This window comes from Nilaparvata lugens, chromosome 11 (assembly GCF_014356525.2).
Source record: "Nilaparvata lugens isolate BPH chromosome 11, ASM1435652v1, whole genome shotgun sequence".
In the NCBI taxonomy this organism is placed as follows: domain Eukaryota; kingdom Metazoa; phylum Arthropoda; class Insecta; order Hemiptera; family Delphacidae; genus Nilaparvata; species Nilaparvata lugens.
In genome coordinates this window covers 35,356,201-35,371,200 of record NC_052514.1, presented here as the reverse complement: position 1 = coordinate 35,371,200, position 15,000 = coordinate 35,356,201, and the positions used below count along the sequence as shown (strand labels likewise).

The 15,000-nt window shown below is 35.9% G+C and overlaps 2 protein-coding genes across 5 annotated transcripts in view; one reads left to right on the top strand and one right to left on the bottom strand.

Moving 5' to 3' along the window:
- LOC120353481 (glycine-rich cell wall structural protein 1-like) overlaps positions 1-908 on the top strand; it is a 50,303-nt gene extending 49,395 nt beyond the window's left edge. The window contains exon 4 of the mRNA XM_039437287.1: positions 822-908. Coding sequence (XP_039293221.1) covers positions 822-908 — 87 coding nt within the window. The remainder of the gene's footprint in view (positions 1-821) is intronic.
- Positions 1-15,000, bottom strand: part of LOC111054880 (RYamide receptor) — a 247,579-nt gene that overhangs the window by 188,611 nt on the left and 43,968 nt on the right. The gene's annotated exons all lie outside the window — the stretch shown is intronic.

The following is a 15,000-nucleotide window of genomic DNA, read 5'->3' as shown; positions in this document are numbered from 1 at the left end:
GTAGGTAAATATTATGATTCAACTGTGAATTGTATTCAACTGAATCAACTAGAGTAGGTGACATCCGATACTTGTGGATGAGAAAACTACATGAGGTCTACTGTTCACAGAACTTCTAGTTATCTCAAGCTAGATCATCCAACATTGTTTTTCTCAATTCCAACTCTCTCTCTCTTCTAGTGATAGGAATCGGGAATTGAGAATTAAAATTATCTCAAGCTACATGGTCCATCACAGATTAATTTATCTTTCGATTTCAATAATTTTTAAAGTCACTTCGTTAAGCAGATGTTAGGAATGACATTATATAAGGCTAGATTAAAGTGGATTTACCTCGATGGAGTTAGTATGCCAGTTACTCGACCACTAACTTTACTAGTAAAAACCAGGCTGGAGTATCTAACATATAGAGGTATGAAGCGACTTCAAAAACAACCCAAAATTCTTGTTCCCCACACAATAAACATTTATAGACCTCAGGAGTTTATCAGGAACATTTTCGAACTCTCACACTACTCCATAAACTCACAAAATAGAACTCGAAGCAAACTTGAACCCACATAGGGTTGACGGAACCCCAGGTTAATTTTAGACATTTCATTCTCAGATGATATCAAGTCAACTCGCGTGAACTTAGTTCTGCTTTAACCGAGGTTTAAGAAGTTTGTTGTGAACGGGGATGAGTTGAACCAAGATAAGCCGCAAGGCCTTTGAAAGTTCAGCTGTCAAGTGGTTCACAATCAAATCTCATGCGGGTTGTACTCCGATGATGACGTCACGATTATTTTGTCAGTATCTGTTTTATGCTCCCTTGGTTTCAGGTGTATTGTTTGTATGTTGTTCATCAATCCATGTATGTTAGATCGCATACTGGAGAAATATTACTAACTTCCAGCATCACGCGATAAGCAACTTATAGGCAACTATAGTGAAGTACTCGTTATAATGGCAGTGGAGAAAGATAAGAGAACAACGTTGCCGAATCTTTGTCTTGTCAATGCCTTCTATAGACGGTAGCTGATACAGGTTCATTGATGTAATATTAACTGTTCATTCTCGTTTGAAATCATCAATTATATTTCATTAAGCGAGAAATTATATTTTTCAATAATTTTCTAATTAATTTCCAAATAAGTATGAAATATTTTGTTAATTAATCATTAATTCTACATTGTTAAAAGATGATCTAGCCATAGAGCGAAGGGAGGAGAAAGAGAAAGCGCTATCTGCTTTGTTGAATGATAGACAAGGATAGCAATACCATTGCTAATCAAACACTGCCATAAAACGTGGACCTCACTATAGGCCTGTTGGTTCTTTTCTGATCATGTACCGTTAAGTGGGAGGAGACTGTCTAGCTGGGCCAATGGCAGGCGTTCATGCCCTTGACCAATAGCAGTACTCGCCTACTAGTATAAATTCTGCTGCTTTTGTATTTAGTTTCAGTTTATCAGAGATTGACAATAGTGTAACAAACGGAACCGGTCTTTCTAAATTCCAATAAAATCTCTGGTTTTTGACAAAATTTCTTAGTATTTTTATTTAATATGAATAATTACCACAATATCAACTTCTCAACTACACAAAAAGTTAAATTAAGTTTAAGCTTTCACTGTGAAAATGGCCCTCACTTTCTCTGTATGAATACAACCATAATTGGAATAGCATCAGCTGATGGAAAACAAAATGAGCGTGTTCGTGGCTCATAAGTCTGTACGCACTTTAATATGTGGGGAACTGCGCTTGCAACGTATGCTCAAATCATTAAGAATTAGTCATTAGTTGATGACTAGAATCATTAATGACTCAAATCATTTAGAATTAGTCATCAGTTGATGACTAGAATCATTAATGTCTCAAATCATCAGTTTATGGAGATGATGAGATGAGATGATAATGATTAGGCCTATTATTGATTAGCTGGAAGAACTTTATGTCCTATGTTACAAGACAAAACAATTATTGAAATGCAAAGACCCGGTTGCACAAAAGCCTGTCAGATTTTAATCATAATTGAATGCCACGAGACGAATCAGAGAAGGCTATTGATAAAAAAGGCTATAATTAGTGAGGTCCACGTTATAATAGCAGTGTCTGATTAGCAATGCAATCCTTGTCTATCATTCAACAAAACGAACAGCGCTATCTCTTTCTCGCTTCGATCTGTTTCCAGATCGTCTTCTAACAATGTGGAATTATTAATTGATTAACAAAATGTTTCATTTTGATTATGAAAATTGATTACAAGACTATTAAAAATGAATCAGCTGTGATTTTTGTAGTGAGTTTAGTTTTGTTTTTTAGTTTCTAAATTTCTAAATAATTCAATGTTTCCAAGTTTTGAAAACATCACAGTTTGCAGTTTGGTGCAATATATTTATTCGTTTCGGTTTTCAATCTAATCAAATTCTAAATTCTGGTTTGTATACTTTTGGACTCGGAATTAGATTCAGAGTGAAGTAACATAACCTACCTTTTAGACATTGGCTTACTACTATCAATTTTTATCATGAATGACTGAAGCTGCGTTTACACCAAAGTTATTAACAAAATGTTGATAACTTAATCCTTATAGATTCTATTAGATTGAACATAACTTATCATACACATGATGAACATATGTGTTTGTCAAGTTCCGTTCAATCTAATAGAATCTATAAGGATCAAGTTATTAACATTTTGTTAATAACTTTGGTGTAAACCCAGCTCCAGTCAGTCATTCCTTACAGTATTCTTTCATCCATTGCTATTCCATGTCTTGTAATATTCATCTATTGATTTCGTATATTTATTTTATAACATGTGACTATTTATCAATTTCTTATTGCTTTGTTTGCCGTTTGAATCGTATTTAGTAACGTTTGTTTGAACCGCTAATTGTGGAGGGGCTTGTCTAGGTCACTAGCAGATGTTCACCTTGAAAGGTCACGGCTCTGACCAATAACGGTGCTCGGCCGTTACTATGAATACTGCTGCTTTGTCGAATGATAGACAAGTGGAGCATCAGCAATCTCAGCAATTTTTATTTATTTATTCAACAGTGATACTACACATAATCATAAAATGATTGGGAATGTAAGAAATCTGGTGTGGCGCACTCACACAACTTTCCTCGCCGTTATAAAAATTGATCACCTGACGCTGATGTTCACGCGCATCTCAAGTCTTCTATTCAAATAGACTTGAGATGCGCGTGAACATCAGCGTCAGGTGATCAATTTTTATAACGGCGAGGAAAGTTGTGTGAGTGCGCCACACCAGATTTCTTACATTCCCAATCATTTTATGATTATGTGTAGTATCACTGTTGAATAAATAAATAAAAATTGCTGAAATTGCTGATGCTCCACTTGTCTATCATTCGACAAAGCAGCAGTATTCATAGTAACGGCCGAGCACCGTTATTGGTCAGAGCCGTGACCTTTCAAGGTGAACATCTGCTATTGACCTAGACAAGCCCCTCCTCAATAATTAGCGGTTCAAACAAACGTTACAAAATACGATTCAAACGGCAAACAAAGCAATAAGAAATTGATAAATGATCACATGTTATAAAATAAATATACGAAATCAATAGATGAATATTACAAGACATGGAATAGCAATGGATGAAAGAATACTGTAAGGAATGACTGACTGGAGCTGGGTTTACACCAAAGTTATTGACAAAATGTTAATAACTTTATTCTTATAGATTCTATTAGATTGAACGGAACTTGACAAACACATATGTTCATCATGTGTATGATAAGTTATGTTCAATCTAATAGAATCTATAAGGATTAAGTTATCAACATTTTGTTAATAACTTTGGTGTAAACGCAGCTTCAGTCATTCATGATAAAAATTGATAGTAGTAAGCCAATGTCTAAAATGTAGGTTATGTTACTTCACTCTGAATCTAATTCCGAGTCCAAAAGTATACAAACCAGAATTTAGAATTTGATTAGATTGAAAACCGAAACGAATAAATATATTGCACCAAACTGCAAACTGTGATGTTTTCAAAACTTGGAAACATTGAATTATTTAGAAATTTAGAAACTAAAAAACAAAACTAAACTCACTACAAAATCACAGCTGATTCATTTTTAATAGTCTTGTAATCAATTTTCATAATCAAAATGGAACATTTTGTTAATCAATTAATAATTCCACATTGTTAGAAGACGATCTGGAAACAGATCGAAGCGAGAAAGAGATAGCGCTGTTCGTTTTGTTGAATGATAGACAAGGATTGCATTGCTAATCAGACACTGCTATTATAATGTGAACCTCACTACGTATAGAATATTATTATTGGTATAAAATAATATTTTTCTACAACTGCGTGTAAAAAAAGGATTTACATACTCAATTCTCCTCGTAAAACAGCTTATTTCTGAGGAGAATCTACTTTTTCGGCTAATCATCCGCGAATGCGCAGTAGATTTTCTTTACGGTAGGTAATCATTCGCGCATGCGCAGAAGAGTTCCTTTACACTTGCTGATCAGCTGATGGTAAGCAGCTCGCCAAAAGGTCAGATCTTAACCTGAAAAGTCGGTAATTGTAACTCCGCCGATATAAGCAATTTAACAGGTTTGGGCAGTTGTAGAAAACATTTTGTATGTAATTCGCGCGAAATGCTTCTTTATCGCTCTTGCAAAATCATCACGCTCTGCATCTAATTTAAAATTCTACTTTGTGAAAATAATTATGGACTGAACATTTTGTGAAGTGAAGAACTACAAGATATCGGCCTATGTGTAACCTTATCCAAATTTGGGAGAGGAATAGCACAAGGTTACCTAATTTTTTCTCTCCCTATCATTTCGATTATGTACTTATTGTATCAATCGATAAAGAATAATGAATAAACTGTACAACAGTAAAAAATACAAGGACACAAGATAATAAAACAATGTAACAGTGGATCTTGTAAATCCATAAAAAATATCACGGTGAAGCCATGCTTTCCAACGAGCTTCTACCCAGCTTATCTGAGAGAATACCATTGGTTTTTATGAGAGCGTTCATACATTGACAGCCTGCAAGTGTATGAACACTTCCATAAGAACCAATAGTGATATAGAGCGATAATAATATATTTCAGATCCCGCAAGTTTCATTTCTACTGTTAGTGCTACCTTTCAATTCCCAACATTTTATTATTCTTCTCTCGACTTTAAAACCCTCCGAATACGTTTTTTATTCCCATCGACGTGCAATAAATGAAATCAATTGTTGGTTGAAAAGGCAACCATAAAGAGAAAAAAGTCAGAGAGTGAGAGAGAGAGAAAAAGGGAGAGAGGTAGAGAGAGAGAGAGTGTGTGAGTGATAGTGAGAGAGAGAGAGTGTGTGTGAGAGAGAGAGATACAGAGATAGAGAAAAAGAGATAGAGGAAGAAAGAGAGAGATAGAGAGAGAGAGATTGATTGAGTGATTGAGTACTTTATTTTTGTAGATTACAATATATACTGACTTATACACTTCTATACAATAGCTTACAATACAGCAAAATTATAGATGAATTTACATAATATAGACTGAGAAAATAATTATTGAACTGTATATGATATGAAAAAGCAATTTGTAATATAATAACTATAGATAATTATATTGTTATGCATCTACATAAATTGGCGGAGCTTTGGACATATCAATGTCCATTCTTCGGAAAGAATATTAAAACTATCCTCCCACTAACTCTCTACCAAAACATTAATTCCATTAATTAAACTAAGGATTCAGAGAGAGAGAGTGTGAGTGATAGTGAGAGAGAGAGAGAGGAGAGTGAGTGAGGAAAATGAGAATGAGAGAGAGATACAGTGAGAGGGAACGAGTGAGTGAGAGAGAGTTACAAAGAGAGTGAGCGAGTGAGTGAGAGTGTGTGAGAGTGAGAGTGGAAGATAGTGACAGAAAAAGAGAAAGAGAGGGAGTGAGAGGAAAAGAGAGAGAGAGTGAGAAAACTTGAGAGAGAGAATGAGTGAGAAAGGTTTAAATCCGAGTGCCTTTTTAAAGCCCCCACCATGATAGAAGCCACAGACAGGACTTTATTACATGAAATAAACGGCTGGCAGCTTGACGCTTTTGAGCTTTACGCTTTACACTTTACACTTCACGCTTTACACTTTACGCTATTCTGGTTGCTTTGCTGATGCTTTCATGTGGTCTGCAAACGCGTCGATAAATTGTCATTGATCATCCCACTCTGCTCAGGTCAGAGAATTCAACATTTTCTCTTCCAATTTACAAGTCTCTCAACAAGACTGTGAATACATGGGATTATTTCACTTTCCTTGCCCTATTACCATAGGTAAGGAAAGTATTGCTTTCCGAAAAAAATTAAGGTACTCCAATTTCGAAATTTCTATACGTTTCAAGGTCCCCTGAGTTCCAAAAAAGTGTGTGAGTGTGTGTGAGTGTGTGTGTGTGTGTGTGTGTGTGTGTGTGTGTGTGTGGTGTGTGTGTGTGTGTGTGTATGAGTGTATGTGCGTCTGTGTACACGATATCTCATCTCCCAATAAACGGAATGACTTGAAATTTGGTCCTTACAATATAATGATCCGACACAAAATTTCGATCAAATGCAATTGATGATGACGGCTAAAATGGAGAAAATGTTGTCAAAAACAGGGTTTTTCGCGATTTTCTCGAAAACGGCTCCAACCATTTTGATCAAATTCATACCTATAATAGTCATTGATGAGCTCTATCAACTGCCACAAGTCCCATATCTGTAAAAATTCCAGGAGCTCAGCCCCATCTATGCAAAGTTTGATTTTAGATTCTCAATTATCGGGCTTCAGATACAATTTAAACAAAAAAAATCCAGATGAAAAGATTGAGCATGAAAATCTCTACAATTAATGTTCAGTAACATTTTCACTTAAAATTCAAAATGAGCTCGAAATTCGAGAAAATGTGATTATCCAATTGCAAACTGTTGGCAACTGTTGATTCTATTAAATCATTCACTATGAAGAGATAGCAAACTTCGTGTGTCTCCAGCGTTATCGTCCTGTCACCAGCTGGCTTGGATCTTTGAATAGTGGACTTGAGATGCGCATGAACACTAGCGTCAGGTGATCAATTCTCATAACGGCAAGGAAAGTTTTGTGAGTGCGCCACACCAGATTTTTACTGTTGGTAGTCCTCAATATTATTTGTAAAGTTCTTCTTTGTATATTATCACTCTTTACTAATCACTCATCACAGTACTAATTACTCATTTGCTTTGCCTCATTACTGATTACCTCATTACTGAAGTCAACCTAACTAAGTCCAATGGAAATCGGAATAGATGAGTGCAACGTTGCCATTCATTTTATTAATTCATTTATTGTACAAAATACTACAATCATATTATTATTGACCGAATGTAGTGAGGTCTATGTTTTAACTAAGATCTTCTTTTGTCTAAGTTATCTGTATGTAACGCGATTACGGCCAAACGCTTTGATAGAATTCGATGAGATTTGGCAGGAACATTTCTCAACTGCGCGTCGATGTATACACAAGGTTTTTTTGGAATTTTGCAGTTTAAGGATAATATGAGAAGAGAAAGTATTCCTCCTTACTCTGATATCACTTTTCCAAGAAGAAGAAGAAGAAGAAGAAGAAGAAGAAGATGAGCAAGAAGAAGAACAAGAACAAGTACAAGAAGAAGAACAAGAAAAAGAAGAAGAAGAAGGAGGAGGAAAAGAAGAAGAAGAAGAAGAAGAAGAAGAAGAAGAAGAAGAAGAAGAAGAGACTTGTCAAGAGATGATGGAGTGCCTGTCAATTGTGTAGGTATGCCAGACTTAAGTTACAGATTTTTATTTGCCATCCTCTTCTGACAGATTGTCACACTCTCCAGTTTGCTCCTCCTTCTTCTCCATCATCTTCTCCTTCCCCCTATTCTCCTTTTTCTTCTTCTTCTTCTTTTTCTCCTTCTTCTTCTTCTTCTTCTTCTTCTTCTTCTTCTTCTTCTTCTTCTCCTACTCCTCCTTATTATTCTTCCTCCTCTCCTACTCCTCCTTCTTCTTCTTCTTCTTCTTCTTCTTCTTCTTCTTCTTCTTCTTCTTCTTCTTCTTCTTCTTCTTCTTCTTCTTCTTCTTCTTCTTCTTCTTCTTCTCTTCTTCTTCTCTTCTTCTTCTCCTTCATCTTTTTCCTATTTTCTCATTATTCTTCTCCTTCATCTCCACCAATCCATACCGCTGCGTGACTACATGCTCTCATTGAAATTCAGCTTCTGAAGAGTAGAGGGAATATTTGTCACTCGCTTGTCACAAGTTGTCATCTTCCCATTTTGGCAGCACTTTTGAAGCGCATTTTATCTCATCTGTTGCTCCGTTTCATCCAGTATTGCACTGGGTTGTGAGCTGCTGAGTGATTCCATGTGTCGAATTATCTAGGGAGTATAATATTTCTCCACGAAAAGGTAGAGAAAATTACAGTGAGAAACTTCAGTAATAAATAAACGTGTCCAGTCCGATATCGGTATATAATTCAGCAATATCATGATTGAGAAGGAATAAAGAAGTGAGTTAAGCCCGTTACACACACATCGGTTTTTGTTCGTACGATATTGTCACAAAGTGTTTTTTGACAAAGGAGAGAGAGTTGAAACGCATGGCAATCTCGGAGTTTGATCTAAAACGAAAGAGTGAATGGCCCATATGAATAAAACCAGAGCAAATGCTCATGAGCAAGAATAGAATAGAATAGAATAGAATAGAATATATTTCTAGATCCATAGGCATATTGATGCATAAGATCACGTCAAAAATTGAGATGTTTTATTGTTTTTAAAATTTAGAATTCATTTCTATGTTTGGTTCCGACATCTGCAGAAACTCATCGACTCATAAAAAGGATTACTGCATAGCCACCCATACATTACACATTTGAACTCTCTGAGGCTTAAGTTCCTGACCTTGAGGGGTAATTTATTGAAGAGTCGTATACTCATAATCAAATGACTGGATCTCAGTTTTTCAAGTCGAACAAAGGGAACGTCAATGTCATGTCTACGTCTGGTATTGAGTCCATGTATGTTGATTCTGTGCTGATGTTTATGCTTCCCTTTATACGCGTGAACTAGGCTATTGTAGATGTAGAGATTTACAACTGTCAGAATTCTAAGCTCAAGAAAAAGTGGCTTACAGTGTGCAATTCTTCCAGCTCCACTCATAATTCTTATTGCTCTCTTTTGCATTATCAGCACCTCTCCAGTCTTGGTTGCATTGCCCCAGAACATTAAACCATAACTCATAACTGACTGGAACAGTGCAAAATATGTGGATTTTACATATTCAAATGGTACACAGCACATTAAACGCGACAACAGAAAGTTGACTCGAGACAGCCTATCCAGAACTGCATCAATATGAGGAGCCCATGATAAATCCCTATCCACAATCAGACCCAGAAACTTGGCCTTATTGGTCACCAAGGAGTCTCCACTGTACGGTCTCAAACTGAAGACAACCATCTGAGTCTTGGATTGGTTCAAAAGAAAGCCATTTGCTGAGAACCAGTCTGAAGCCTGTTTTGTTGAATTTCTAGCTCTCTCACCAACAGCCAACACATCAGAATCTGAATCAATCAGAGTTGTGTCATCTGCATATATGTAAGTGTTGCTGTCTACATTATTGGGTAGGTCATTATGGCTATCAAAAATAGCAGGGGTCCCATTATGGAGCCCTGAGGCACTCCACATTCAACATCACCACAGGGGACCATCTACCATCAACTTCAACAGTCTGTTTTCTGTTACTAAGGTAGGAGCCAATGAAATTTAGAACTGAACCCTCAACACCATAGAAATTAAGTTTTTCAATTAATATTTGTGATCAACACAGTCGAATGCACGACTTAGGTCACAGAAGGTTCCCCATGCAAACTCCCTTCTCTCAAATGCATTGAGTATGCAAGAGCATGAGCATAAGGTTTTGCTCATGAGGAAAAGGTAGAAGCAAAAGCATTTGCTCATTTTTATAATTATGAATAAGCTCTACCTTATACTCTTACCTTATGCTCCTGAACTCTGGAGCAAATGCTCACGTATTTTGAAGATTTTTCATCAGATGATTCGCTTTTGTAGCCTTAGTTTGTTTTTATAGCTCACGGAAGCGCTAAATATGCAAGTAGGGTGCACCGCTTGTGTTTGCGTCGTCTGCTCTGTTTTCTATCTATGAATAGAGTTTTAGGTTATTTGAGTTTAGAATTTTGAAATAATAGCATGAAAAAATGTCATCTCTATAATAATCTTTAGCATATTCTTATAATATCAATAGCCTTATTATAATCGTCCACACTCTCATCTTCTTAAATGCCTATCTCCTATTTTGTGATGGCTATCTTTATAACAGGTATATCTTTTGTATTTATTCTTCTGTAGGGATAATGGTGATATATATCATGGTTGAATCTAATAAGAGTTCTATAGTTCTCAACTATCGGTTGTGATCGTATCTGGTATAGTTTCCTCTTCCTCATACGAATTAGTTGAGCCATTTTACTATGCGCAAAAGGTGATAAGCTGCTCTAGACTATACTAACCTTTTTTGAAGCATTTGCTTCAAAAGTTGAGCAAATGCTCTAGTTTATTCATACAATTTTGGGCAGTAGCTTTTACTTTTGAGCAAATGCTCAAACTATTTTTTTGATGAGCATGAGCAAAAGCTTTTGCTCACGTTTATTCATAGAAAATGAAGCAAATGCTCCATATTTTAGAAGTATAAGCAAATGCTCAACTTTATTCATATGGCCCTTTATGATACGCAAACCTAGATCCGTGATAATATTTTGCCGTCATTATAAATTCTATCAGATTAAACGGAGATTGACAAACATCATCTGTTTGGAATCATCTGTTCAATCCAATAGAATTTATAAGGGTGCGTACAGATATACGCGCCGCGAACATGAGCTGACACTTCTAATCAGCTGACTATATCTGTATTTTTACAGAAGCGGTAAGATACAGATATAAAAAGCTTGGTATCAGGTGGTTAAAAGTGAATTGCTCATGTTCGCGGCGCGTATCTGTACGTACCTTTTGGATGGCAAAATATTGTACGGACAAAAATCGATGTGTGTGCTTGTTTTGCACAATTTCGTTGATTCAATTTGGATATTCGTTCAGTAATAATTATCCTTAATTGTCTTCTATATGTTGCTGATGGCTGAGTGACAGACAATCTCTATCGAAGCAAATGATGTTGTGACTAGTCTCCATTGGTTCTTGGAGCTTTGGGGCCAATAATTTTTGGGACTAAACGGTTCCGACATGAGAGAGGACGGTAGGTCTTTATCAGATGTCTCCAACAGGTTGTTAGACATTGTTCAACGAAAAAACGTTGAAATCATAGAGTCAGTTGCAGACCTAATAAACTATGTGATGTGGAAAGCGAAAAGGGACCAGTTGTTGGAAGAGTGAAATGTTCAGGGCAGACAATAATAGAGACTAGGGTGAAAGATATCGATTTCGAGTTTCCAATCGATTATCATGCAGTAACATCTCCTTTGTTGATCAGAATCGATTGAAAAGTCGACTTTTTCGTCGATTATAATATGAACAGTCAATTATATGAACACATGTAATGTTGCAGAAAAGGGGCCAGTTGTCGTAATGAAAGTTATAACATTGCCCTGTTTCTATGTTTGAATAGTTATGCCTACTCAGTTATTTTCCAAGATGTCAATCTGAATTTTTCCTTAAATTTTTTTCTTTATAGTCTCCTTTATTGAGGAGAAATGATATCTCAAATTTGATTTTTTGAGACAACTGGTAGGCTATTTATCATAAAATATATTTTATATATTTATTTATTCAGGTTTTTAGGTTTTCACATTTCGAAGTAGTCAGCAGACTTAACATGAAAATGATCACACAGAAATGAAAGTTAATGATTTCGAGTCAGAATTAAATAGGACCTTGTAGAAAGGAATCATGCCTATTATTATGCGAATGATCACTTCAGAGAAATTATGTTTATAGTTTGTGTAAAATAAGTTGAGACTTGGCTGGCCCTCCATCTGAAGAAATTGCAGGAATGCCAAATCGTAAAAAATTGCAACTGTCTCAAATTTCCAATTCAACGTCAGAATTGGATGTAGAATATCATCACCGATATATCAGTAGTACTAAAAAAGCTCCAGGGTTGGAGGATTAAAAGGAGATTCAACTTTTATGATAAAATTGGTAACATCGCGAAGATTTGTTCTTCTTTTGAATATCACTTCTCTCAGAATCATGGGACGTTGTAATGCGTAATAATTTTATATCAAATAAACGGGGAGAATGTCTCTTTTCTATTGGTGTCTGGATAATTTTTATCCGACTCATAATTATTTTTCAATTAATGATTATGTTTGTCAATGTCGAGACATTTCGCGCAGAAAACATGAAATTTTCGACATGCTAGAAACTGTTTTGTTTTTGAAATAATTCAGTCAAATATCTTACCTTCAGCATACAATTTGGTACACAATGCATACCATGCAGCCGCTCTCCTAACTTTAAGAATCCTTGGAGACCGAATACGTTCTTTTGACTACTTTTGACAGTTGGAATAGTATCTTAAGTCACAAGGATGGGAAGAGGCCTTTTGCAGGCGAGAATGATGTTTCTAGTCGAGGCGTGAGCCGAGACTAGAATTTCATTCGAGCACTGCAAAAGACATTCACGTCCAAGTAACTTACACTAATTTTTGTCATAGTAATATAGGAAAGAATAATTGAGAAACAGAAAACATTACCTTCTTGTACTGACATTACTACATGCATTCTATAAACATAACCTAGTTTACAAGTTTCGAATCAGGAATTTCTTGATTGTAGTTGACAAAATTTCCACCTGGAGCGCTAGGAGGCGGTTTTCGAACCAGTTTTGCCGTTCCTAATTCGGAACTAGGAAACATACTCCACTGTAAAGAAAACATATGATTTTATTACAGTATAGTATACTGTTATGAGAATCGTATGTTTATTTGTTCTACAATCAGCTGTTTACCGGCTTGATTTCATGGATGTAAAACAGCTGAAATCGAATGATTATGACAAAAAAAAAAAAATTTCAATTATTTGTGAGTAACATTCTCGCTTTCACCAACTACTTATCTTTTGAAACAGAAAAGTTTCTAGCATGTCGAAAATTTCATGTTTTCTGCTCGAAATGTCACGACATTGACAAACATAATCATTAATCACAAAATAACTATAAATCGGATAGAAATGATCCAGACACCAATGGAAAGGAGACATTCTCCCCGTTTATTTTATAATAAATTATTACGCATTACGACACCTCACGACGCATTACGATTTTTCAGTACTACTGATATATCGGTGATGATATTCTACATCCAATTCTGACGTTGAATTGGAAATTTGAGAAAGTTGCAATTTTACACGATTTGGCAACCCTGTAATTTCTTCGGATGGAGGGCCAAGTCTCAACTTATTTTACACAAACTATAGGAGTTGATTTACTAAGGCCCGGTTGCACAACAGCCGGTTAAATTTCAATCGTCATAAATTCCACGAGAACCAATCAGAGAAGGCGTTCCTGAAAAGACGGCTTCTCTAATATTGGTTCTCGTAGAATTATTACAACTAAAATTTAACCGGCTCTCGTGCACCTGGCACTAAGAATAGAGATGTTGTTATAAAGGTTCGTGCAGATTTACGCGCCGCGAACATGAGCAATTCACTTTTAATCAGCTGATGCCAAGCTTTCTATAACTGTATCTTACCGTTTCTGTAAAAATACAGATATAATCAGCTGTTTAAAAGTGAATTGCTCATGTTCGCGGCGCGTATATCTGTACGCACCTTAAGATTGATAGATCATTAATGATCTCTCAGGAATGAATAAGAATGGATTGATCATTATCGATCAGAATTGAATTGGACCTTGTGAAGAGGAACATCTCAATTACGAATAAAATTTGAAAAATGTTGGAGTTTTTGGTGAGAAAACATGCCAATTATGACAAAAATTTCTCCTGAAGAATTTCTAAGGAGTTGTTTGACTAAAAATAAGATGATCCATCAAAAATTAATAGAAATGCAATTGATAACAATTGGATTCGAATCTCTATAGGGGTGAAAACATAAGATTAATAGATCATTAATGATCACTCAGGAATGAATAAAAATGGAAATGATCATTATTGATCAGAATTGAATTGGATCTTGTGGAGAGGAAACATCTCAATCACGAATAGAATTTGAAAAAAAATGAGTTTTTGTTGCGAAAACATGCCATTCCTGAAGAATTTCTAAAGATATGTTTGACTGAAAATAAAATGATCCCTCAAAAATGAATATGAATGCAATTGATCACAATTGAACTCGATCCTCTTTAGGGGTGAAAACATGTCAATTATGCCGAAATCATTTTCAAAAATATAGGAGGAGTTCAATAGAGCGCCCAATTGTTCGACGAGCTCCTGACATCTGTTTTCACAATTTTGAAATCAATTTGGTGAACAAGTAGTTCTGTGTGACACGCTCGAGTCTTCAACACACCTCGGGTGCAGCTGGTTTCAAGTGATATTGAAAAAGTGGTGAGGAGAACAGAAAAAAGTAATAGGAGGGTGGAAGTTGGAGAAGAAGGAGGAGAAGGTTGAGAAGAAGTGGGAGTGGTGGATGATTAGGAGGAAGAGAAGAGGACGCGAGGAAAATGAGAAGAAGAAGGAAAAGAAGAAGAAGAAGAAGGGAGAATACACCACTCTAATCTTGTCTTCACCAACATCAGTGGAGAGGTTGACCCTCCCACACACAAATTTGTCATGTAACCTCAACAACTTTGATAGCATTTGAGAAACGGCATTTTCCATTCAACTTTTTAATCAAACTCAATTTTTCAGGGTCAACACAAATTCAACTGACAAACTCCATCGCTTTGATTTGTATCTGGCTCTATATCTCTTCTTCTTATTCTTTTTCTTCTTCCGTTTCCTCCTCCTCCTACTCCTCCTCCTCCTCCTCCTCCTCCTCCTCCTCCTCTTCTCTCTCTCCATTCTCATC